This window comes from Schistocerca gregaria, chromosome 2 (assembly GCF_023897955.1).
Source record: "Schistocerca gregaria isolate iqSchGreg1 chromosome 2, iqSchGreg1.2, whole genome shotgun sequence".
Lineage (NCBI taxonomy): Eukaryota > Metazoa > Arthropoda > Insecta > Orthoptera > Acrididae > Schistocerca > Schistocerca gregaria.
The window spans coordinates 31,420,547-31,447,337 of NC_064921.1; the positions used below are offsets into that span (position 1 = coordinate 31,420,547).

Below are 26,791 nucleotides of genomic sequence, written 5' to 3' on the forward strand. Positions count from 1 at the left end.
CAGTGTCTCACAGATCGTATTCACTTTACGTACTCGCTAACGGCTTCTTTTTGTTGTCATATTTAAAACAAAAAAGTGAGTGGACAGCGATTTTCCTCGCCTTAAGAAGCTGCTGAATCATTGCAAAACCATGTTTTTAGGTACACATCAGGGAATCAGAATTAGGGAAAACGGAGACAAAAGCGTATAAATTGTAAATGGAAATGTTTTAAGAAGCAATAAAACATTGGAACCAAAGAAACAAATTATTTTCTTTCACTGTTTTTGCGGAAACTCGAAAGGCAGCTCGCCCATCTGATGATACATTCCACAAGAGTGTCTCATTTGTACTAGGCTACAACCTGCAACTCTGCGGAAGCTTTTTTGAAACAAATAAACAAGGCATGAATCCAAGAATAAGTAAGTACAGCCTTTTGGATGTCGTGAATGAAAAGGCCAAATTGAATTCCGCAGCAAGCTCTTATCTACATGGGTGGAACCTCTAAAAATGTCATCACATAGAATCACGAAGGGCCTTCAGCTACTTCATTCGTCAGCGGCAGTACTCCTGTGAACCTTGCTAGAAACTAGGACTAATAGGCCCAAATTAAAGTTACAATTTGAGTAATGCTGAGTGTTTCCGTCGTTTAACGTATGCAAGTGGAGGCAAATCGTCAGCACAGTACCTCGACTAGTCCAGTGTGCATGTGTTGTGATTGCCAAGAACTGTGATTATTTGACCTGTAAATGACACGCACACATGCAAGTAATGTCGAACTCCTCATATAGCGCAATTCAAGGAGTCAAAGTAAGTTGGACTGCGCAACGGAATTAAATTATCAGTTTTCGCCACTCACTGGGACGCTTAGGGCAACGACCTTGCCGCAGTGGATACACCGGTTCCCGTGAGATCACCGCAGTTAAGCGCTGTTGGGCGTGGCCGGCACTTGGATGGGTGACCATCCAGCCGCCGTTTTTCGAGGTCAACTCAGCCTCGTGATGCCAACTGAGCAGATACTCGACCGAATAGTAGCGGTTTCGGTCAAGAATACCATCATAACGACCGAGAGAGTGGTGCGCTGACACCACGCCCCTCCTATCTGCATCCTCCTCGGAGGATAACACGGCGGTCGAATGGTCCCGGTAGGCCACTCGTGGCCTGATGACAGAGTGCTTTCACTGGGATACTTAAGTTTGAAGTTAGCCTCAAATGTGCGTACACTATTCCTCTGTTAATGCAGCAGATGCCTGTCATCCAGCGACGCAACCATCGCCCTCTATGACGCATCAAACAGTAAGGTGGCGACACACGCTAAAAAAAACGCCACAGCTCGAAAGTTCATGTGTCGTGTGAGGCACGTTACTGGTGTCACACTGGTACCACATTTCAACACAATTATGCCGAAGGCCAGCGTGGACGGGTCACACGATCTAAAGATCGTCACGCCTCCTCTTGTCCATATATCACACCTTCTTTTGACGCCTCTGTCACGGAGGTCAGAACAGCGACGCCCAGGGTTGAAACCTTTAGGTTTTCTTACCAGAGGCAAAGCATTTCACACAAACCGCCTCTTAGAATCGGCCCCAAAAGGCTACAGGGAATGGGATGAAGGCCATCAGTGAGAGCTCCCATTTCCCTGGAGCGCAGATTCCCGCACATACGGCGGTCGAAAAGGACAGTTGAGCAACACGAAGACGTTCTTCACAATCTCTGATACCGCTGACATCCTGGGTCGTTTCAAATCTTTTCTAAGTACATTTTGGGGCGTCGTCCCCATAGAACGTCATCGCACCAGTTCGGAGCGCAGCTCGACCGCAATTTTTGTTCTAATCTACAAGTTGGAACCAGTAGGGGCGGTTCATAATGATTCGACGGGCACCAAAGCCGCTGCCGTGATCGCGTGGGGACACGCGACACCAACACCTGAGTGAATAAAACGGCGAAGACCCACTCTAAGTAACCCCATCGGTGGCACCTACCGGCCTTTATAGAGTAAAAAATGTGCCTGCACAGACAGAATCGTAAGGAAGTCCTAGGAACTCACAGACCGGCAACCCCTTCGACATTCTCCGATTACGGATGGCCTGCTACCAGGTGCAAGAGCAGCAGTGTAGCGACGAAAGAGCAGCAGCGTAATCTGGCTGCTGGGCGTGGTACTGTAGTCACGGGTACCGTCTGTACGGCTTAATTTTTAAAATCCTCAGGAGAAGACAAAGGACCCTTCGCTATTTCGAATCACGCCCATATTTCGTCGAATGATTTTGATCGATCCGTAGAGGTTCCCACCCGTACACGAGAGCAAAAACTGCAGTGGAGCTGCGCTCCAAACATGTGCAACAACGTTCGATAGGGATGCAGCTTAATATGTTCTTAGAGGAGATTTGAAACGCCCCAGGGCCTCAACAGTGTCAGATTGCGAAGAACGTCTTGATGTTGCTTAATCCCTCTAAATGTGCGGGGATCAGCGCTCCAAGGAAAGGGGTGCTCTCACTGGCGCCCTTCATCCCATTCAGTGCAACCTTTTGGGGCCGATTCTGAGAGGCGGTTTGCCTGAAATTTTTTCCTCTGTCACTCGTAAGAAAAAATATAGGTTTCAACCCTGGGCTTCGCTGTTTTGACCTCCGTCGCAGAGTCGTCAAACGAAGGGTGAAATATGGATAAGAGGAGGCGTGACGACCTTTAGATCGTGTAACACGTACACGGTGGCATTCGGCATAATTGTGTTGAAATGTGGCAGCAGCGTGACACCAGTAACCCACCTTACAGGCCAAATGAACTCGTGAGCTGAGGCCTTTTCTTAGCGTGTGTCGACACCTTCTGTTTAATGCGTCGTGGAGCCCGAGGATGACATCGGAGGGCGCCAGGCTTTTGCACCACCACAGAGGAAGAGCGTACGCATCTTTGAGATAAATTTCAAACTTAAGCGTCGCGATGGGTGGGAATTATGAGGCTTCGGAGAAGTAATCCTTTAATTATGTTGCGCGGTGTAGCTGCATCGAGAACAGAGATAGTTTACAATCGGAGCCAAGGCGAAAATGCCGGTCAGGAAGGCGAAGTCGTCAAGCGAAACTAACACCTCCTATCCTAATGGAAGCCCATAGTCTGGCGAAGGTGGTTGTTGCGCGGGTGTAGGACAGCTACCGACATCCAGACAAGCGCCCGATGACAGATGGTGTGACGTCAGTACCGGCCCCACCTGAAGCGTCCGTCCACAGATTTCGCAGACTAATTCTGTTCATGGCGTTCGCCTGCTTAGCTGGGTACTTGCCTGCCATGCAAGCGGGCCCGTGTTGATTCCCGGCCGAGTTGGGGATTTTCTCCACTCGTGGACTGGGTGTTGTGTTGTCTTCATCATCATTTCATCTTCATCACCGCCGCGCAAGTAGCCCAGTGTGGTGTCGAATGAAATAAGACTTGCACTTGGCGGCCGAACGTCCCCGAATGGGGCCTCCGGTCAACGATGCCATTTGCATTTCTGTTACTGGCGTGTAAGAGACGTCTGCGCTGCCTGTCTGGACTGGTAACTGAGAAGAAGAGGTGTTCACGCGACCAGTCAGTTGCGAGCAGCCGATGTTGAGTGGTGGAAGTGCGGCCGTCGCCCGCAGGGGAACAACATCTCTGATGAAGTGTTGAAGACATTCTTGAGAATGCTTTGAAGGAGACAAAGGTGTGTGTGCAGAGTTTCTGCCACACACCTTCACGCGTCAAATAAAAAAAAAAAAAAAAAAAAAAAAAAAAAAAAAACGACGTGTTGATGCCTGCTTCTATCTTTCTGCAAAAAAATTGAGGGATGAACTTCTTGTTATCAAGACGAACCTTCAACAAAACGTCAGAAGAGCAAAAATCCACATTAAGAGTCAAGGCTGTGACGACATACCTGTCATGTTTAAGCCAGTGTGACGTTCGAGTTGGACATAATCTCAAAAAAAGAACTCTTTAGGCAGTTTCATGTGGCTGTATGAATGTTTTGAACGTTCTGCGTGTTGTACTCAAGTGATAAGAGATGTGGACAATAGTGGTGGTGATGATGAGGCGGGATGAAGGAGCTACACTTGAAACATTAAAACCACCATACCAACGTTCCTACGTTTTTATGAAATCCAGTCTCGAAAGTTTTTTGACTGGCTTAGGGTGCTCGAGCAGACACTGGCTGCTTCCTATGTATTGCTGGACGGGATCCTCCCCGGCTCGCCCAGGATTGCTGTACGGTGGGAAGACGAACCAGCTCGCGACAAAGACCGGTGTCTGTGTCTCGCTGTAATGAACGTCGCTCTACCGTGACTGTCTGGTTTCACGTTACGTATGCGGCAGCTATTCGAAGAAGAATGGGCATAGGATTTTCTCCTTTCAGTGTGCTGTAAATTTTAATTGTATGCTGCGATCCAACCAGAAATTAGAGGCAATCAGTGGCTTTCCAAAATTCTAGCGAACAGAAAGCCAACAACTATCTTGGTACGAATGCGTATAACCATAGCCAAACTTTATCCCACTTATGTACCATACCTGCAGGTATTACAGATAACCCTTTCTGCAGCTGCCACGAGAAAGATGAAACAGTTCCTCCGAAGAACAGTAAAACACTTGGGGAGAAAACCTTGTGAAACTGTATATGCTCCTTCCGACCATTGCTCCAGCTTTATTCTGTCATCAAGACCCTCAAACACAGGCCTGCTCACCGCTCTGCTTTAGCGAGCTGGCTCACGCTCACGCTCAGGTCTCGGCAGTAAGCAGCTGGCCTGCTCACGACGAGATTCGCCGGGGTGAGGGTGGACAGGGAAGGATTGGGGAGGGGACGGGAAGAGGAGTCGGAAAAAGGCAGCAAAGCTTGACACACTTTGGCAACGACACTGTTATGAGACTGCTAATGTTCCAAGGAAATGTATAGCTCCGCTGTGTGTAATTGACGCCTTCTGTGGCGCACTCATGGGAAACAACAATGGATGAAATCTCCGTTTCTGTTAATTGATGAGGCGAAGGGAATGTCGTAGCTAAGTACCAAACATGATATTTCTTACAACTGATGCAGCCAAGTGATGAATGTCGTCTTCTGGCAAATGTGAGGTCATCAGTCCCCCGGACTTAGAACTACTTAAACCTAACTAACCTAAGGACATCACACACATCCACGCCCGAGGTAGGATTGCAACCTGCGACCGTAGCAGCAGCGCGATTCCAGACTGTAGCGTCTAGAACCGCTCGGCCACATCGGCCGCCCGACGATTGTTGCACGGTGCTTGCTTTCAGGTGTTTCACGCCGATGGAGCATAAAACACGATTCTTCTTAAAAGGCCACACGTGGCCAGTCAGTGTGGTAGTGGCGTGCCACTTCCAGTCGACGAAGAGCAGTGAGCTTGGGTGGACGAAGCAGGCGCCCTGTTGCAGAGTCCCACACGCAGCAGTGTTCGCTGAACGGTCTCTGAGAAGACGCCATCGGCACCCCCTCGCTTCTCCTGGGTGGCCAGTCGCTCGGCAGCTGCACGCCTTTTCGCGTGCACACGCCTCCGCAGCCGTCGTCCGCCCCTGTTGTTTGTGGCCCGCGGTGCACCGCAGTGGCCTCGGTGCTGGTTTTGGGTAGCGCCGTTTTGCCAGGCACGGTATACGTTGTCTACGGCGGCACGCGAACAGCTTACCTACTTATCCGTTTCGGAAATCCTTCCGCCCTTGGCCTGATAGCCAGTGATGGTGACAGTTGGAGGTCAGATAAATCGCTCCGTTTCCGCATTGCCACAATACGTGCATCGTTCTCCACATCCCCGGACCTTCCTCTGCTAGTGCTTCCGCCTGCCGTCTCTGGATGGTTACTGGATGTTGACGCTCAACATTATTGGTACGGACAGCGTATAACTGTATCTGGGCGTCCAGCACTGACGTCTTGTAATCCGACGTGTGACTTTCGCTTTAAAGTTACTAACTCGGTTATAATGCTGCTTCTCAACAATTCACAAAGAGCTACTGTCCACTTTAAGCACTGCACACTTAAGTGCCAGTATACAAGCTTGCGTCTATGGCTACGGTGAACGTCAGGGCACAGTTCCCACTGCCTCTGCGATACATAACGACGCCTGACCGCCCCCTTACCCCCCCCCCCCCCCCTGCGTTTCTTACTTCGAACGCTCACCGCCCACGTAACGAGGAGCGAGCGACAGCTCCGGTGCTCGCCTCGCCGCCACCTGAACGGACCTGCTCCAATGCTAGCTGTCCTTCAATAAACGTCCTACTCTGCAGGTGTGTACTTCCCAATTTCTGTTCAGCTCTTTGTATTTTAACGTGTTTTTATTAAGTCGATTTCTTGTCTGTGTGCGCAATACAAATTTTGCAGTTGATTAAAGTAACTGCCGATGAGTCATACTTCGAATGCTTTCGACATAGCTGAGTACTGGATGACAATGCAGTTTTAAGGTGCTTCGCTCTGTGGTGAGTGGTGTGGGCTACTTTGTTTAGCGATGTAATCTGCAGATGAGTTTGCGACTTGAAACCTTCGACATACCTCACAACTGGGTGACAAATCCAGTTTTAAATCTGTTTCTTGTCCGGTCTGTGGTGGATAGTTTGTGTACGGCTAACATTTTCTCGTTGTTTCTGGTTCCAAGTACGAATGGTTCTGGGGAAGAACGATTGCTGCTAAGCCGCCGTCTGAACTCAAGTCTCTAATTTTTACCTCCATGATTTTTCAGGAGATGTACATGGGAGAAAACAATATATTGTTTGGATCAGCCGAACAGGAACTGAAATAAACCTGAAAGTTACCACGCACGTTCTCTTGCAATCTCATCATACTTCTGAAATCCATCCAAAAATTTCACACAGAGAAGATTAAAAAGCATAAAATAATTATTTAAATATAAATTCTGATAGCGAATTTTTAATTTCTTTGGAAATTCAAAGTTTTTATAATTAAACTTTCTTTACTTCATCTAAAATGAATAATTGTCGGAGAATGAAACTTTGTGAAGGCAAATAATGAATAAACCACTGAAAAGAATACAGTTCAATTCCAACACGAGAGCGTTCAAATCTAGTGTGGACCAATGATGGCGTTTTCTCCAAATGTGTTACGGAGTAAGAGACTGTACTCGTGGAAAATGTGAGGAAGAGCTCAATCGTGCATCGAAACAGTTGAGTTCAAGGCGTATGTCTGCCGCAGAGCAGGGATGACATGTTGGGGCAGCGAGTTGCAGTAACGTGCGCCGATCATGTGTCCTTGGTCCCTGGGATCCGAATTCCTCAAAGAAAAATGGACCAATCGTGAACAATACCTTGAAGCCTCGGCACACAGTGAAGCATTCAGTATGCAGGGTACCTTGACGAACATTCGTTGGCGGCGACGGTCCCCAAACGTGACGATGGTAAGTGTTCACCACCCCACTGTCGGCATCTGCAGCGTAGCGGTAGCCTTACCGCCTGCCGCGCAGTGCGCCCGGGTGGCTGCAACTAAGGGGACTCGCAATAAGAACGCCCCGCATCAGGCCTCCCGTCCAACATTGCCATACGATCATTTCATCATCCCATTGAGCCTAAAATGTAATTGATCACTTCACAAAATGTTCCAAAGCCACACTTCGTCAGTTTCAACCCTGGCAAGACACGTAAGAGCGAAGGCTACTCGAGTAGATTTCCCCACCATGTTATAGTTCTGGGTGGAGATTTTAATTTGCTGGATATAGACTGGGACACTCAAACGTTCATAACGGGTGGCAGGGACAAAGAACCCAGTGACATTTTTTAAGTGCTTTATCTGAAAACTACCTTGAGCAGTTAAACAGAGAACCGACTCGTGGCGATAACATATTAGACCTTCTGGTGACAAACAGACCCAAACTATTTGAAACAGTTAATGCAGAACAGGGAATCAGCGATCATAAAGCGGTTACTGCATCAATGATTTCAGCCGTAAACAGAAATATTAAATATTTAGCAAAAGTGACAAAAAGCAGATTTCAGAGTACCTGACGACCCAACACAAAAGTTTTGTCTCAAGTACAGATAGTGTTGAGGATCAGTGGTCAAAGTTCAAAACCGTCGTACAATATGCGTTAGATGAGTATGTGCCAAGCAAGATTGTAAGATGGTTGAAATGGCTCTGAGCACTATGGGACTTAACGTCTACGGTCATCAGTCCCCTAGAACTTAGAACTACTTACACCTAACTAACCTAAGGATAACACACAACACCCAGCCATAACGAGGCAGAGAAAATCCCTGACCCCGCCGGGAATCGAACCCGGAAACCCGTCCCGGGAAGCGAGAACGCTACCGCACGACCACGAAATGCGGGCCAAGATTGTAAGAGATGGGAAAGAGCCACAGTGGTACAACAACCGACTTAGAAAACTGCTGCGGAAGCAAAGGGAACTTCACAGCAAATATAAACATAGCCAAAGCCCTGCAGACAAACAAAAATTACGCGAAGCGAAATGTAGTGTGAGGAGGGCTAAGCGAGAGGCGTTCAATGAATTCGAAAGTAAAGTTCTATGTACTGACTTGGCAGAAAATCCTAAGAAATTTTCGTCTTATGTCAAAGCGGTAGGTGGATAAAAAACAATGTCCAGACACTCTGTGACCAAAATGGTACTGAAACAGAGGATGACAGACTAAAGGCCGAAATACTAAATGTATTTTTCCAAAGCTGTTTCACAGAGTAAGACTGCACTGTAGTTCCTTCTCTAGATTGTCGCACAGATGACAAAATGGTAGATATCGAAATAGACGAAAGAGGGATAGAGAAACAATTAAAATCGATCAAAAGAGGAAAAGCCACTGGACCTGATGGGATACCAGTTCGCTTTTACAAAGAGCACGCGAAGGAACTTGAACCCCTTCTTGCAGCGCTGTACCGTAGGTCTCTAGAAGACCGTAGCGTTACAAACGATTGGAAAAGGGCACAGGTCATCCCCGTTTTCAAGGAGGGACGTCGAACAGATGTGCAGTACTATAGACCTATAACTCTAACGTCGATCAGTTGTAGAATTTTGGAACACGTACTATGTTCGAGTATAATGACTTTTCTGGAGACTAGAAATCTGCTCTGTAGGAATCAACATGGGTTTCGAAAAAGACTCTCGTGCAAAACCCAGCTCGCGCTATTCGTCCACGAGACTCAGAGGGCCATAGACACGGTTTCACAGGTAGATACCGTGTTTCTTGACTTCCGCAAGGCATTCGATACAGTTCCCCACAGTCGTTTAATGAACAAAGTAAGAGCATATGGACTATCAGACCAGTTGTGTGACTGGATTGAAGGGTTCCTATATAACAGAACGCAGCATATCATTCTCAATGGAGAGAAGTCTTCCGAAGTAAGAGTGATTTCAGCTGTGCCGTAGGGGTGTGTTGTAGGACCGTTGCTATTCACAATATACGTAAATGACCTTGTGGATGACATCGGAAGTTCACTGAGGCGTTTTCCGGATGATGCTGTGGTGTATCGAGAGGTTGTGACAATGGAAAATTGTTCTAAAATGCAGGAGGATCTGCAGCGAATTGACGCATGGTGCACGGAATGGCAGTTGAATCTCAATGTAAACATGTGGAATGTGATGCGAATACATAGAAAGAAAAATCCCTGATCATTTAGCTACAATATAGCAGGTCAGCAACTGGAAGCAGTTAATTCCATAAATTGTCTAGGAGTACGCATTAAAAGTGATCACATAAAGTTTGTCGTCGCTAAGCGGGTGCCAGTCTGAGATTCATTGGAAGAATCCTAAGGTAATGCAATCCGAAAACAAAGGAAGTAGGTTACAGTACACATGTTCGTCCACTGCTTGAATACTGCTGAGCAGTGTGGGATGCGTATCAGATAGGGTTGATAGAAGAGATAGAGAAGATCCAACGGAGAGCAGCGCGCTTCGTTAGAGGATCATTTAGTAATCGCGAAAGCTTTACGGAGATGATAGATAAACTCCAGCGGAAGACTCTGCAGGAGAGACGCTCAGAATCTCGGTACGGCATTTTGTTGAAGTTTCGTGAACATACCTTCACCGAGGAGTCAAGCAGTATATTGCTCCCTCCTACGTATATCTCGCGAAGAGACCATGAGGATAAAATCAGAGAGATTAGAGCCCACACAGAAGCATACCGACAATCCTTCTTTCCATGAACAGTACGAGGCTGGAATAGAAGGGAGAACCGATAGAGGTACTCAGGGTATCCTCCGCCACACACCGTCAGGTGGCTTGCGGAGTATGGATGTAGATGTAGATGTAGACGTAGGGAATGTATGCGTCGAGTATGGAAAATTGGTACAGATACCATTCCACGAGTGTTGCAGCGCTTTCCGAACCATGAACTATGGAATGTTCAGCTGTTGTGACACAGCTCGTGCACTCCTTGAAGACTGCACGATGCGTCGAACATTCTCAGCAATGGAAATGGGAACTTCTTCAACAACTTGTGGCACAATTGGCTGTCAGTCTCTTCCAGGAGCAATTAAAGTCACCAGCTTCTTAATCATGTACTTCGACCCTGGAGTGGTAAGAGGACCTCTCCTTAGTGATCTGAAGTGTTGATACGCACAAAGAGCAGCAGCGTGACTGCTGCAGTTTTGATAGAACAGCTTTACGAGTGAAGCCGCGATCACCTTGTCCAGACTCGTGCTGGCTGCCTGCAGACGCCACGCACGCCGCTGCCTGTGTTTCAACCCTACGTACGAGTGGTGGCGCCTACCGACGACTCATGGGACTGACACTGCTGACAACGCAAATGATGCAGCGCACAGTTCATTCCTGTAAAGTCGGGGACACATACGGTACACTGATTCACAGTTTGGATTTATTACAGGTGAAGGCACCAAAGACATCTTTGTGAGGTTCCTTCGATAAGTGGAGCCAAGAGTTAATAAAAATCAAACCGTCGTCATAGGATCTGTCGACGTATACAAGGGCTCCACTGAGTAAAATCGTGTAACATGTTCCAAAATCTCAGAAAAAACAAAAAACCTATACGGTAACATTTAATACTATACATTTCCGGCATTACCTTTATCGTTGGGGCCGATCTAAAATTTACATTATTGTTGAAGAACCAAGTTTGCCAAGATCACTAGAAATTCTTTTTTCTTTCCGTGACCTATTTAGCCATAATTGGATCTCGTAACATCTAAAAACGTTACAAGATGATGAGAACGTACATCTGTCGAAACCGGTCATAGTAATAAAACGAATTGGCGATGATCCTGGAAATCCTGGTTTTTCAAGAAAATATGGAATATGTGCAAGAACCAACGGGGAAATTATAAAAATTGGTCACCAAAGGAGAAGTGTCGATATTGAAAACGGAATGAGCCAAGGATTCATAGATTCACCGTTACTGTCCAACCTGTACATCGAAGAACGAATAACGTAAATTTGTTGTAGATTTGTTGCTCTGCAACTTATAGAAGTTTTAACTATGTCATATTAATAACTATCTGTTTGGCGGAAGCTGCTTGTTGGTAGTACCTCGTTTTACTGCATTAGTTTCGGGTGTTGCCAATTGTCAACGATATCAGTATTACACAAAAAATAGATTATAATACGTTAGTTACGATATATATAGTAGTGTTTTATACGTACGTGACTTTTCATTTCCTGTAATGACGTAAATAGAAGAAAGCTACGGGAGTGACTTCCAAATTGTCCGTGGAAAGATATCAATAATTCGCTCATGCACTGCTGTCCTCGCCCAAAGCGAGAAGCTATTAAGCAGCTGTTGAAAGGAATGAACAGTCTACTAAGGACATACTATGGAATAAGACTACACAAAATGAGGCTTGTAGTACTGGGCAGTAGCAGATATGAGGTCAGACGTAACGTAACACGAGAACTGGAATCCACGAAGGAGAAAAAGATGAGGAATTTACTTACGCTGGAATAAAAACAACGCGTGACGGACGATACAGAGAGGATATGAGAAGGAGAATAGTTCAGTCAGAGAGAGTATTCCTTGTATGTGTTGTATTGTATGTTAACCGGGGACCTAGAAACGACGGAGAGGCTCCGTCCACGCCGCAGGCGCAGTGGTCCACAACCCAACGACGACTACCGCAGTCCACTTCATCCCTTCGCCGCCCCATACCGAACCCATGGTTATTGTGCGGTTAGGCCCCCGGTGAACCCCGCAGGGAACGTCTCACACCAGACGAGTGTAACCCCTATGTTTGATGTACGCGTACGTGGAGAACATGTTTGCGCAGCAATCGCCGAAATAGTGTAGCTGGGGCGGAATAAGGGGAACCAGCCCGCATTCACCAAGGCAGATGGAAAACCGCCTAAAAAACATCCACAGACTGGCCGGTTCGTCGGACCTCGACACAAATCCGCCGGGCGGATTCGTGCTGGGGGTCAGGCGCTCCTTCCCCCCCGGACAGCCGTGCGTTAGACCGCACCGCCAACCGGGCGGGCCGAGTATTCGTTCCTTGAAGAATTCTACCAGTGTCAAATATAGGCTACAAACTTTGGGGAAGATGTTTCTGAGAATTTACATCTCCTGCCGCACCTCTGTACGGAAGTGAGTCGTGGGCATTATGAAGACCGGAAAGGGGCAATGAAAATGTTCCCGTCTGAGAGCTGTGCTGCAGCGTATACGCAGCGTAACGCAACTGGTGTACAAGTACCGACACGTAGGCGAGGCATTAGTGTGGCATTCGTATAAATCGGAACTGCGTGCGGTAAATGGGGAAATGTGACGTTATTGCCAAATGCGTCCAGACAAGACCAACGTGCTGTTATTCTTTTCCTGGCTGCACAGGTACGAACGCTGGTAGACGTCCACCAGAGAATGAAGAAGTTACGGGCAACATGTCTGTCGGAACCACCGTTGTGCAGTAGTGTTGCTTCACGATAACACACGTCCCCCCATCGCAAATGTTGTAATGTAGAAACTACGCCAACTCAGGTGGCAGACATTCGAGCACCTGCCCTATATTTCTCAGCTCTCTGCAAGCGATTTTAGTGCTCTGAGTGATGTAAAAAAGGTCTTGAAGAACTGACGATTCGTGTCGCACGAGGCTGTGCAGCAGACAGTTACAGACCTCCAGACGCAGCAGCAGCATGCGGTGTATTAACAGACAGATGTCTTCAGCCTGGTGCGTCATTGGGATGATTGCCGCAATGCTCGCCAAGATTCAGCGTCGTTGACATACCGATTCTGGACAGTACGGCCTTCGAATTGAAACTTTTTGATCGCGCCTTATAATGGCAGGATGCTGAAAACTGAGTGACTGGTAGGAAATGAGAAGATTATCCGCAGAAAAGGCGAGGAGACGAATACACCGCCGCGAGCTGTGGTGCGTGCTGTGTGGTGCACTCGCTGCCGTCGCTGGCTCGCGCGCAGCGGGTCGCCTGTTCAGACCCGATCACGGGCAATTATCTGTTAGCAAAACTGCACCATTCATTAAGATTCTTGCAATTTTACGTTAGCAATGTTTACATATTCTAAAATACTGGATGTTTTTAGAAACAGTCACACTCATAATCCAGAAGTTCAGTTCTCTTCAGGCTGTACGTTTGAGTCAGTAATAAACGCGATTTCCATTCCAAGTGCTGCACTTCACCGGCGACCATCACCTCGGGTTTGGACCTGATTGTGGTTACGACGTGATGTCATTTGTTGGAGGCGTCAGATACTCCAAAACATCAACGGCGCTCTAACTGGGAAATTTAAAAACCATCGCCTACAAGGACGGGAACCGGAATACGAATCGTACATCCTTCCAAAGATCCGTACATTCAGCAGACAGGTGGATTCCAAAACAGCAGTAAGTCAGGTGCCCATCAGGGATCATCTGTGCTCTCGGAGACAGAGGTCAGGAATCTACTAAAGGGCTGGAAGGATTCAGCCGAGCTGCCAGACAAAACAGGTGGGGTGACATGATGTGTGTGGCAAATGGATATTTTTAATTGCACGGCAAAGCCTAGCAGTGGTTCGAGATCAACGAAGAGAAGCTCAACAGCCAAGAAAAATTTCAAGCCAAACTGAGGAAAGCCTTTGGTGACGATCAACAGCAAGTCAAGGCCTAAAAATGTAGAGAAACGGCAGAGTCGTAGTACATACAGAATGCTTTGTCCCTATGTTACATCGTAAATCCGGGTATGACAGAAGCCTTCGAAATGTCACACTATAGAAAAGGGGTCGCAGAAGACGTCTATCGAGCTTATCTGGTAAAGAACGTCACAATGACAGAGGAATACACAAGGTGGTGCCAGCGAATAGTGGAAATATAACAGAAAAAGAAACTGGTGAAAGAAGAGTGACCAACTGCCGAATGTGCTCCTCGTGGCAGTTGTGCAAGGCCACCATGAGCTCGCCTCTCTCACACGCTCCGTGCCGGCCACTGTGATCGAGCGGTTCTAGGCGCTTCAGTCCGGAACCGCGCTGCTGCTACGGTCGCAGGTTCGAATCCTGTCTCGGGCATGCATGTATGTGATGTTCTTAGTTACGTTTAAGTGGTTCTGAATTCTAAGGGACTGATGACCTCAGATCCTCAGATCCCATAGCGATCAGAGCCATTTAAACCAATTTGGACATGCTCTGAGAAGAGATACAGGAGTATATGCCAGTCAGGAATGTTGAAACGACTACACAAGCGACAGCAGCCATGATCTCAACCATAAGTCAGGAAGTAATGGAAAATGTAGAAGATGGCACCCCAGTAGTGTGGCGTTATTCTTGAATGGGACTACATGAAGCCACAGACTGTCGAAGGTCAGATCTCCAGATCGACGAAGGTATTCCAAAAAAAGATTGTTCTGATCGGTTATTTGCCGTTGAACAAGTTGTTATCCTGCCACCATCAACAAGCCGAGTTCCAGCCGGCTGTCGAGATGCTGAGGTAAAATGTGAATCTCTTATCGGTTGTAAAAACCATTCAGGCTCAGAAAGCAAGTCTACACAACGACGATAATAAGCACTGTAGGTGACCAGAATGGACTTTGAATCGTTAACTGTTACAAGCAGCCACAGCTCGTCCCTAAAGTATGTGCATAGGGGCAGCCGGACTAGTCCAGGTAGTGAAACTTGGTGTCACCAGTGAAGAAGCGTGCTTTGCCACCATTACAGACAATACAAGGGAGAAAGCTACTATCGAACTACAAACAGGATCTGACCTGACCGGGAAAAAACTTTGGTGAGTCACAGCCATTGTGCCCCAATTTTCGGGCAACAAACCAAGAGGAGAGACAGACGAAGCACCTCATGTTGAAACACCATATCATCACTCTGGCTCACCCAGCAATTAGCTAGCGCTCATATGGCAACTAGCTGGATCAACGACACAATCTGAAAGGAGGTGGAGGAGACGATGTTATTATGACATCGTTGAACATTCAGAAAATCCTTGGTCCTCTTCCTTGCTTCTTGTGGAGAAGAAGGACGGCACGTGTAGTTTCTGTGCCGACTACAGACGACTAGACAAAACCACAAAGAAGGATGTGCACCCATTGCCACATATCGATCACACCTGGACTGCTTGAAAGGAGAAATGTTACTCAGCTATGGACATGTAGACAGGCTACTCACGAATCGAGGCCGAAAGACTCACTGGGAAAGACTACCATCATAACACCTGGAGGCCTTTACGAGTTAAGATGATGTCGTTTGGATGTGTAACACTTCAACCACCTGCTTCGACACCTTAAATGGAAGATATGTTTCTGCTACCTGCTTGATACTGCCGTTATTTCACAGATTTTTTAAGAATATCCGAGCTGTCTAATAACTGTGTTGCAGTGTTTTCAGACGTAAAAAATTCATCTTCGTCGGCCAAGAAATGAAAATCTGGGGACACCTAGAGAATATCGATGGAGTCAGAAAATATGAGTAGTCGCCGTGACTGAGAAATTTTCTTGGAAAGTTAAGAACTTCTTTACCAAGATACTTCTCTTGCAAGAACTAAGCATGGGCACTCCACGTTTTCCAGAAACGAGGTCCAAGAAAGATCTTTCCTTGTCCTTATGGAGGCGCGAACATTTTCTTCAAGTCAACTATTGTATACGAAAATGGTTGAGTCAGAACTTCACACCAACGCAAGTGGTTTTGGAATAGTGTCAGTTCTAGTAAAAATTCAGGGAAGTGCTGAAAATATCATAGCTTAAGATTCCACAGTACGTCAATACATTAAGTCAGCCTGTTCTTGGTTCAGCTTTGCTTGTTCCTTCTCGTTGCCACTCCAGACTCACACATCGCCTGCAGCAGACTTGGACAGCTCTCGAAGGATTGCAGTGTCTCTGACGGATCTTGTTATTCAGATGACATCCAGTGACTGGTCCACGGTCGAACTCTCTGAGCTTTCGTGACCGACCCAATCTGCTATTCCTGCTTCTATACTAACAGAATACTCCCCGCCTCCGTGTGTACTGGGGGCTAACTCTCTCGAGGCGTCTAGTCCATCAGTTCCGAATTACGGAGTAGCGTCAGGATGGTTTTGATCAGGCAGTCAATTAAATCTATATTCTTTGTAAAAATTTACGCTGAAATGAAAAGCGGCGTTTAGGGGAGTCTTTTCCGGGTACTCCTGATCTCTCACAAGCATAGCACGACTGGTCATAAAACATCCTTATCGTCTGCAGCGTAAGTTTATTGACAGACTGCGTGACCTGAAGGGCTTCACTAAGAGAGTAAAGGTTTTACAGTTAACAAGTGCGACAGAAGGATGATAAGGAAGTAGCTGAACATGGATCAGAGCCAGCAGTCAGCTGTCTTGACGAGAATACGGAAGAAGGCTGCCGCAAGTCGAGACGTACTGTAGGCCACACAGAGAGCCGCCATGTGTGAGGAAGAGGAATGAGCAGACCACCCATGCTGCAACTAAACTATTGCGAAGCTACTATAAACTGTAGCAGATTCAGAATTCTTACCTTGAAATTAAAAGAAAACTCAACGGGACATAAGGATGACGTGGTGGGCTGAGCAACATCACAAGCAGGCTGCACTCATACTACACATTTATTTAAGAACATCACGTTACTCTGATATATTTAGTTTGCATAAAAACTGTTTATAAAGTCAAAATTGCTTTTGGATACTATATTCATCGAACGATGCCATTTTGACTAGTAAAACATCTTTATCAAATAGTTATTTGAGAAAGAAACAATAAAAGCCTTTCTAAGAGAAAGATTCCAAATCCTAAAACTTTAAAATACTTTGACACGAGTTTTGAGATACAAATCATTGTGTGTCTCAGGCACGGGCTCTACACAACTCATCTAAAGGGACTGCAACATCGCCCAGTGCGCGGCCCATTGCGTGCAAGTCTTAGCCCAAAACAGACCAAAATATGCTTAGATGAAATCTGCATAAGATCTCTTGAAAATATCTCACAATATTAATGTTAAGCATCACAAGAAGTAACTTGCGATACACACAACTGCTTTGACACTTCAATAACTTGGCAACTAAATTGAGTAAATTTAATAATTTACTATCTAAAACATATTGTATTTCAGTTAACTTTGCCCTAGAAGTTTTCGTTATTGGCCATACAACCCTTTCGGCCACAGGCTTTTCATACCAGCCAATAACACGTTCACTTAACAGTACCATCTATAGAGGCATCCGTAGTTAAACTAAAATTACGTGCTAGCAATTCACCTTGACAGTACAAAACAGTGTAAGGACGATGTCTAAATGACTGTAGAGTCGCATGTATCTTGCAAAGAGAATGATGAATTAAGTTCAGAGTTCACGTGGCAAGTCAAACCGACACGACCAACCACATACAAAATGTAACTTCACTGCTGTTGAACAAACAACGCTCCCCACGTATCTCAGACCACAGCTACAGATCTTGCTGTACACTCCCACGCCGTCTCACACGAGACAGAGCAGCGACAGACGGCTCGAAGCCTCGCTGTCCAGCAACCCCGACTCGTGGCTTTCACAAGCAGGTCCACTCTCGGCAAACCACAGCCTCGCTGAGAGTGCGCTCCACTGCCGAGGCACAGACGACTCTAGCCTTCGCTACGTGAGCCGAACCTGTCCAGGCCACTGTGTGGCCACCTCTCCCCGAAGTGAACGCGGCATGTGGACTTGTTTCATACAGTCGGTAGCGTGGCAAATACAAATGTGGGCGGGCAAACCGTCACAAGAGGAAGCCTAAATCTTGTCTGTAGACGAAAGCTTGACCAAATACAATCGAGAGTAGTGATAGCTATCCGATAAGGACTCAATAAATTCGGATGTGCTGTCCTACCAGCAGAGTTGTCAAAAAGAACCTACACAGTTTTAGTCCTACGTAAAGTTGGCAATGAAATAAAGTCTTCTGTCCGAATGCTCGTGAATCATTAAACCAGCGGGACGGAAGAAGATAAAATTAAAGCCGAAAATGGAAATACGTGCATCCATAACTGCTTCACCGTAGAAGATGACATGTTCGAGCATAGCGCGGACGCAGGCGTAGACGTGAGTGAGTGTGGAAACGAGAGATAGCTCACACCGCCAGACAGAAGGAGGGCTATAGGACGTGGTGGGGAGCCAGCTGTCGTCTGTATGGAAGACGTAGGGCAGCGGGTGGCCCCTCCTACAGCCTCAGTGTATCGTGGGAAGCGGCGCGCCACGGAACTGGTTAGGCCGAGGTCGCTTCAGTTTGTGAGGGAGCTGCACAACTACAGAACGTGTCACTGACATCAGTTTCTTGTAGTAATTCGGTGTATACACTGTGCTAGGGTATGGTGACACTTTTTGCGTACGAATAAACACGGTTTCTTTTTTGGAACATAGCATGCTCTGTTCGCCTATAAAAACCAGAAAACACTGGGCAACGGAGGTCTCCTAAATTTCACGGAAAAGAGAGCTCACTCGTCGTTTTTACTGGAGAAGCCATATGAGGGGGTTACAGACGGGATAGTAAAACTCCAAAGAAGAGCGGTCCATTTCGTAATGGATTCAGGTGATGGTCGTTCCACCTGTTTATGAGTGATACCTGTTTAGGTAACTCAGAAGTAAAGTGACAGGGCATAAATCAGAAAGTCTGAGGTTCAATCCGTTTTTGCGTTGACTACAGTTTCATTCGTGTCTTGCACTGATCTACGACGGCCTCAGTCCGCCGCGGTTCGAAGCCCACGTTAAACTGTACGCCCCCCTGTAGCTGGCCGTGTAAGGAGGGCGAAGCAACAGCGACTGTGGTGGGACCGTGTCCAGCAGAGCAGTGTGCGGCACACACCAGCCTTGCTGTTGAGCACAGCTATACTTACTCACGCTACGTTTATTCACGTTTCGTGGCCAACTACTAATCTGTGTAAAGGCATTTGAATACGGTGTTCTTCCATTGCAACGTTTCTGTTACTTCACAGTATCATTCACAAACGTGGTCAAGATACGCACTTGCTCATTTAGGCCCTGTAACCATCGCTTAAGCACTTTCGAAGTAATTTTTGCACCCGTGAGTCTCGTCTACTTACGAACGACGTGCTAGATTCCATCTTGTACATAATTTCAAGTCCACTCCACTCACAATCGGTAAGCTAACATTTTCTTCACTGAGCGTCAGCGCGCGACCGTATCAAGTGTACTGCGAAAGTCAAAGAACACGGCAACAACCTGGCCCCTTCTGTCTGCCACACTCTTGATCTGGTGGACGAAGTGAGCGAATATTTTTGTGGAACTCTTATTGATCCCTATAGATGGGAATTTCCCTTCCGATAAGACTCATAATACGCGAAAATTGACGTGAGAGGCAAAGTTTGGGTAGCTGTGTGACGGCTGCGTAGAGCAGCTATGGATGCTTTAATCTCACGGTTCAAAGTACAGGCAGGCAGGTGGTAGAGGGTGGAGGGTGGTCCGTACACTTTTCCGCTCCGTCGAATGCGTATGATAGTACAAGAGCGAATTTTGTGCACGAAACTGTTGGAGACAATGGGTGGAACGAGACGTCAGGATTCATTTCCTCGGTAACGGCGTCCTGCATTGTCGACCGGCTATAAGAGAAGGAGCGCCTCAGTTGCCGGGCGACAGAATCCAGCAGACAGGAGGGCCGCGGGGCGTGGGGAGGGCCCGCACTCCCTGGCCCCTCCTGTGGGGACTCGCCCGCGCCCCGCACCTTTCTCCAGCGCAGCCGGCTCCGCCGCTGCACCCAGCCGCCGCCTGGCGGCGCCCCCTGCGGCGCCACAGCCTCCACCCAGCAGTGGACGCCTGCCGCCACTCCGCGCGCTCTCAGTGTACGAGGACCGCCAGACACCGGTGTCTCACCGGCTGGCTGAGGCGACGCATTGACTGCAGTCGGACGTCGACCGTCGTAGCGGGTGAGTAGCGTTCACTGCTGTCTCACAGAGGGGGTGGGCAATGTGCGACTGATGCCCTGACCCACGTAGCAGCAGTGTTAGAAGAGCGGCGCGTTTTGGTGATTGCAGGCGCTGCCTGTGTGGAGACGGCGCGGCCATCTCGAGGGCTGGAGCTGCAGGCAACGCTGGCTGGGAGGAGAGGCTTCCCTCAGAGGACGCGGTCCCCGTGCACTCGGGCAGTGTCGGAGTACCTAAGCAGCTGGCCGACCGTCTCAGACCGGGCAGCGTCTGCTCCCTCCCGATCAGAAGCAGTCGACGGCTCCTCCGCTGCTACAGCCGAGGACGGCCCGTCCGAGCTGAGGCGTAGGCGGGCAATTCTCCGCGCTATGCGGCAGATTTGTTTTCTGTCTCGCGCCGAAGCGGTGACAGACGGTTCTCTCCGAAGCTGTAGCTGTAGAGGGTTTGCCTCCTTATCCTGCTATGGCCCCGGGAAAGCCCGTCCGAGCTGCGACCGGGACGTATTTACTTCTGTCCCGTGTCGAAGCGGAGACAGTCGGTTTTCCCGACCTGCAATATGAGGAGGTGTGCCCCCTTGCCGTGGCAGAGGATGGAGTCGTAGCCTCAGCAGAGCAAGGATTTCCGGAGCTGGAGCGTGAGGTGTGGTCCTTTAGCTGTGGCACGGTGTCGGCCAGTTTAGTGCGTCGACCCTTGCTGCAGCTAAAACACGGCCTCTACCCACGCTCTGGCCGAGGTTTCCCTCGATGCTAACACAGGCTTCCGCTCCCTCCGATGCTGCGGTAGGAGGATCGCCGTTGATGCTGCTGACCGAGGAGGTGGCAGTCCCTGCTTATAGCATGGAGTGTGACGGTATTCGCATTAAACCGTATTCGCGTAACGCGAATACATAACGTTTAATGCGAATGCCGTTCACTCCGTGCTTTAAGGCTTGGGACCGATCGGCCAATACTTCGGTACTTCTGCACTTCCCCGAGTGTGTTGCTGAGATCGCTGACTCCTCGGGGTGGCAGATGACGTTGCTGACTCACAATTAAGGGCAGTCTATTTCTGCCCAACATTATTAATGGGCTGTCTTCGTCACCCCTCCTTGATGTACTGGATTACAAAATTGTCAGTAAAATATTTTATAGAAAAGAAGCTGTGTCTTCTTATTTCCAATATAACACATTTCCATCGATCAACATGTGATGTCAATAAGAGATGAAGAGGCAATGCTACAAGACATCATCATTAAGTGCCACGTTTGTGTCTGAATGCTACAAAAATGAGGAGGCTAAGCTCATCCCTAGATTTCACATGTCGCATACGAGATGAGCTACTCATGTTCCAGGATAATACGAACTGTTACTGCATCCACCATGTGATATAACATAGCATTTTCTTCTCTGGTTTATGCAAACTGGACATCTGTGCAGTTACATGGATCGCCTACATATAGACACACGTGACGTACGATGTATCGAATGACGCGAATCGAGTACCGGTCTCTGAGTCTGGTACTGTTATCACGCCTCCCACACATTGCAGTCTCGTTGCCGTTATGCAAACCGCGCATCGGATAATGCAACTGGGTTGCCACAAACAGGCGTTTACCGTTTACGTCTTACTGTTTACGTCTTACTCTCACTGGACCTGTCCACAATAAGCGACTCTCACTGGACCTGTCCACAATAAGCGTCTAAGATGAAGTCACTGGACCTCGCCAGTGAAGGTGTGAATGAGCGCTAGTAGCTGGTGCTATACATACTAAACACCAGCCTCCCTAGATACAGTCTTCGCAGGCGGCGCTAACGTGGTATACCTGCCCTCTGGCGGGGCTCACATCCGTACCCTACGGAGTGAGTTATGCTACTGTTTGAGGCCACTTTGATTCGTAACTGCGCGTTCGATTACATGCAATTTTTCGGGAATACATCACAAACTGAAGGCCACTAGTGGATTCTGTGATGTTCACTGACACATTGATTTTCGCAAAGTAGAGCCTGAAGTAGAGCCTGACTGTGATGTTCACTGACACATTGATTTTCGCAAAGTAGAGCCTGATACATTGATTTTAGCAAAGTAGAGCAGCGTTGTGAATCTTCTAACCATAGTATATTCCAATTTCTCCTTTCACAGATTTTCTGGATGTACTAAAAGCGAGCAAATGCATAAGCTTACCTTTCAATCTGCATCCAGATAGTAGATATACATGTCACTCGCACAGAAGCAGTAAGAAGCAGCGAATGCTCAACAGACGCATCTTGTGTACGCAGCAGTTCAGAGAACTGGGCTACAGAGGTTCAGCTGACATTACTGTGAATCACAATTTCTCTCTGGGGTACAAGTTTCCAGTGGGGAGGTGACGTGTTCAGAAGCATTCCGCACATCCACGGAGCATCAGCTGCGTGTATTAAACTTTGACAGGTTTCGGTGATACAGTGCACCATCTAAGCTTTCAAACGGCATCATCAGCGCATCTCTAAAACGTGGAGCAGATGCGACCGGTATCTGCGGAACTCCTCGTTTACGGCGCTTCCTTTCGCAGCACATCATCTCAACTCCAGAGGTCAGGAACTCGTTACGAAATGCACAGAAACTTGCGGTGGGTCAGTAACCGAAGCAAGGATTGCAAGTTGAACCAAAACACGAACAGAAGTAACGTAGTGCGCGTTAATAGACCAAAGGGTTCGACTTCATTTGACTACGGCGTCTGGTACCAGTCTCTGGAGCAAGTGATAGCCGTCAAGTATGTCAAAATTCTGTCCAGACTGACTGAAGATGGACCGAACACGTAAATGTAGTACGACAGGACACACCTGGAAAAGCCTTCTTCGATCCAAATAATGGAATTAAGCTTTGTTTATGGATTTTTTTTGTTTGCATGGAAAGAGGTATTCAAGAAACCGGTTGGTGGCGCTACAAGTAAGCAGTAATATTTACTGGTCACCTTACAGAATTTCGAGAGCCCACGTTGTATAATGAATTAAGAAAGCTATCACTAAGTTCACCAAACATCTCGCTTATTGGCCGAGAGGCTAAAATTACAGAAGAGGAGCTCATTTGAGTGGCTGCTTAGTGGAATGTCATAGCTTGTAACACCGAATGCCGCATAATTTTTCTGTTCAGTGTGTGTTACAGGCGCTCTGTAACTGAACAGACGACACTCTGAGCACTGAACGTGTACAGAGGGGCCATTTAATCCTCTAGTTCGTTAATGCCGTGTGGGCCAGAAGAGTGAGCACGCCCTTTTTGGCTATCGACAGACAAGGCTGTCTTCCTTACCCGGATGACATATACACGATGTCAGCAGAGGCAGTAGAAACTGTCCGCAGGGTTGCATCGAAAGCTTCACCTCACAGGTTTTCAAAGAAATCTGACAATGGCCGCAGCAGCAGTCTTGACGCAGCTTTAAAGCGAGTAGCGAGGGCAGAGCTAATTGCAACTGCGCGCGAAAACCAGTAGCAGCAGAAGACGAGGAGTGGTTGCTGCCACCAGGCTCATGCTGGCCCCGAGATGTCATTAAAACTGACTGAAAACAGGTCTGACTGAAAACAGGTCGCTTGGTGTATTATTCCGGTCGCCAGCTCACTAGCTACGTAACCCAAATTGAGTCGGTTGGTTGTGTCCGTGTCAATCTAGAAGACAGCAGAAGCTGCTACTGTTTGTTATAAACGCTGTCTTCACACACTAAAATTTTTATACATAAGTACTATCTTTCTGTAGAAGGGAATTTTTTTTTAGGAAGAAGACATAATTCCTGTCATCCCATATGATGACAGCGCTTACGTGTCCAACGGTACAGTAAGAAGCGCAGAGAGAACGGACGGGAAGGCTGTGTTCGGATTGTCTCTAAAACCTTTAAGGATCAGATACGAATTGACACTGTGTATACGAACTGACACTGTGTACAGAGAGGACTCCTACCGTCCCACCGAACCCTACGCGAGACCCGTTCTGGACTGTCGCATTAAATTCCTGCGACAGGGTGGCCCTAGTAATCAGTCGATAGCCAGAAATGGTGTGCTCACTCTTCTGGCCCACACGGCGTTAACGAACGAGAGGACTAAATGGCCCCTCTGTACACGTTCAGTGCTTACAGTGTCGTTTGTTCAATCACTGAGTGTCTGTAACACGTGCTAAACAGAAAAAAAATTATGTGGCATTCGGCGCTAGAAGGTACAACATTCCTCTAAGCAGCCACTGAAATGAGCTCCTTAACATACATAGACGCCGTCAAAAGAAACCTTTACAATATTCATGGGATATAAACCATTTCGCGGAGAACAGCCAGTTGTCTGATGTCTGTCGACAGTATGAAATCTCAACAATAATCATACTGAGATCTCTCTATGAGAGATAGAATGAATGAACTATACTGAGATCTCTCTATGAGAGATATGAATGAGCGCAAAATACACAGCTTGGGCAAAATCGCCTGGAAAATGCTTCCTGCACTGGGGAACCCAGCTTACATTTCTGGACCAGGGAGCAGTTGCCTGTCTTATGGTGCATTAAGAATTTTCTGGCCCAACTTGTTTTGTCCAAAATTCACTGGCGGAAGAAAATAAATCAGCCTCAAGCATAATGTCTTTTTATTGACAAGCGAAGTGCCAGTTCGTCATTCGGACGAAATGAAACACACACGTCGCGGTAAAGGGTGCTCAAAGAGTCGCATCAATACATAGCGTACCACCCTACGGCAAGGTGGGCGTGTATTTTTGCATCCAAACAATCGTAATCATCTTGCGAAATCATCATCATGATCTTGCGCCTTTTGTTGAAATTGGGCAGTGGTGCCTCATAGGCCTCCTAGCCAGCTTCATCAGGTCCCACACGTATTCAGCTGGCCAGAGATCGATCTGGCGATCTTGCTGGTAACTTCAGTTGTTCACAACGAAGAAAACGTCGCGTTGCAGAAGTCTAACTTGATTGTGTACCGTCTTGCTGGAAAAGAACACCTTCCTGTCGAAGAAATGGCAGTAGCACGGAGATATTCGCTTGTGTAATGTAGCGGGATCTGGTCACTTTACCCCGAGAAAGCACCAAACGTGACCGCGAGTTTCAACTAATAGACCCCAATCATAAAACCTGGGCTGGGACGTAAGTGTGTTGGGCGAGAGCACTCTGGAACAGGCCGCTCACCAGCTCCGCGCCACACACGTGTAAGCCCGTCACTCGCGTGCAGTGGGAACCTACTTTCACGGCAGAGCGACGTTCCACTGTGCAGTCAGCTCTCACGACACCAGCGTAGCCACACCTCTGCGGTGTCAGTGGCCACACGTCATCCTAATCCTGCAGAAACCAGACGGCTCCCGGTGGTCCCTGATGACACAGCAGGTACAGCGTACGTTCGGTCGGCCACAGCTGCTGGCACAGTGTGTCGATCCTGACGTGCGTCTGTACCACACGCACATCCAGAACCTGGTCTACAGGTGTGAGAATGTCCCAGCGATCACTGTTGGAAGCAGAACACACCAGCGATACGTTGTGGCCAACATGTGCAGCAATCCGCCGATACGTCCATCCAGGACCACGGTACTGCGCCATACAAATGGCTGAACTGCTCAGCGGAGCATGCATTCGTCAGTGGTGCGCGGTTGTATCCGACAATGAATGTAGCAAACACTGTTCACCCCTAAACTCAGAAAAGTTAGCGACTGTGGGGTCCAAACAAAGTTTGCACAGGTAAGCCTCCTGAGCACCAAGCGATTGCCAATGACCGCGGCAAACGAATCATTAACACTACCACCTCTCACATTCCTTGAGGATATTGCATTTTTTTTTCAGCAGTGTATAAAAAATAATCCTTGCGATCAAAATGTGATAGAAAGTCTACATACTGAAGCAGTGGTCACTATAACCTTCATTGTGACGATGCCCCACTTCATCAGCTGAGTGGAATCATACTTCCAACACATCAAGAGGTCACTGCGAGGCATATAAAACTCTGACGGCTCCGGAGGAGACACTAAACAGTGTTCTGCGGGAACGGCCGCATTTGTACCAGATCCTTTTTCCCTTTCCTGTTTCCCAACCCTGTACTAATTGTCTCGTCTGAGCATCCTCTGTAATCCGCGTTGCATATTGTAGTCTTTGCTTTCCCTGTGGGGGCCAGTGGGCAGCCTCCTTCAGTGGTCGGGGTCCAAACAGTGTGTTCCAGTAGAGCAGTGAGCAGGCAGCTGCCCACCCGACTCTGAGCAACAAGCGCAGTGATCAGTAATTCCGTGATGGTACAAGTCGTCCAGTGGTTAGTAGAAGAGGTGCAACTTGTCACGTGCTAGGCCTATGTCAAACAAGGATCCGGCGAAATATGCACAAAAGTCATGACCATGGATCACCTGAATTTAAAACAATGACGCGCGATTTGAATTATACATAGTTAGACAAGCCTTTTGAAACTTGTAGTGATGTTGAGAAATGCCGTTAATAGGAGGTCAACTTACACCGGTTTACGCCTTCAGGCTGCTAGTTGTCACCGTCTGGCTCAGAAATCTTGAAAGACAGCTTAATTAGCTTGCTGTGATGTTATCTTTTGTCGGGATGGATGCAGTGAGACACAGATTAGAGAGGCACATACGGCTACCGAATCGCCCTTAGTCGGGTGAAGAGAAGAAAT

General features: G+C 47.7%; 1 protein-coding gene across 1 annotated transcript in view; it reads left to right on the top strand.

Moving 5' to 3' along the window:
- LOC126335625 (uncharacterized) overlaps nt 1-21,372 on the top strand; it is a 36,124-nt gene extending 14,752 nt beyond the window's left edge. Inside the window, exons 2-3 of the mRNA XM_049999080.1 lie at nt 19,880-20,196; nt 20,305-21,372. Of these exons, the coding sequence (XP_049855037.1) occupies nt 19,880-20,196; nt 20,305-20,753 (766 nt within the window). The 3' untranslated portion in view covers nt 20,754-21,372. The remainder of the gene's footprint in view (nt 1-19,879; nt 20,197-20,304) is intronic.
- The last annotated feature ends 5,419 nt before the right edge of the window (nt 21,373-26,791 follow it).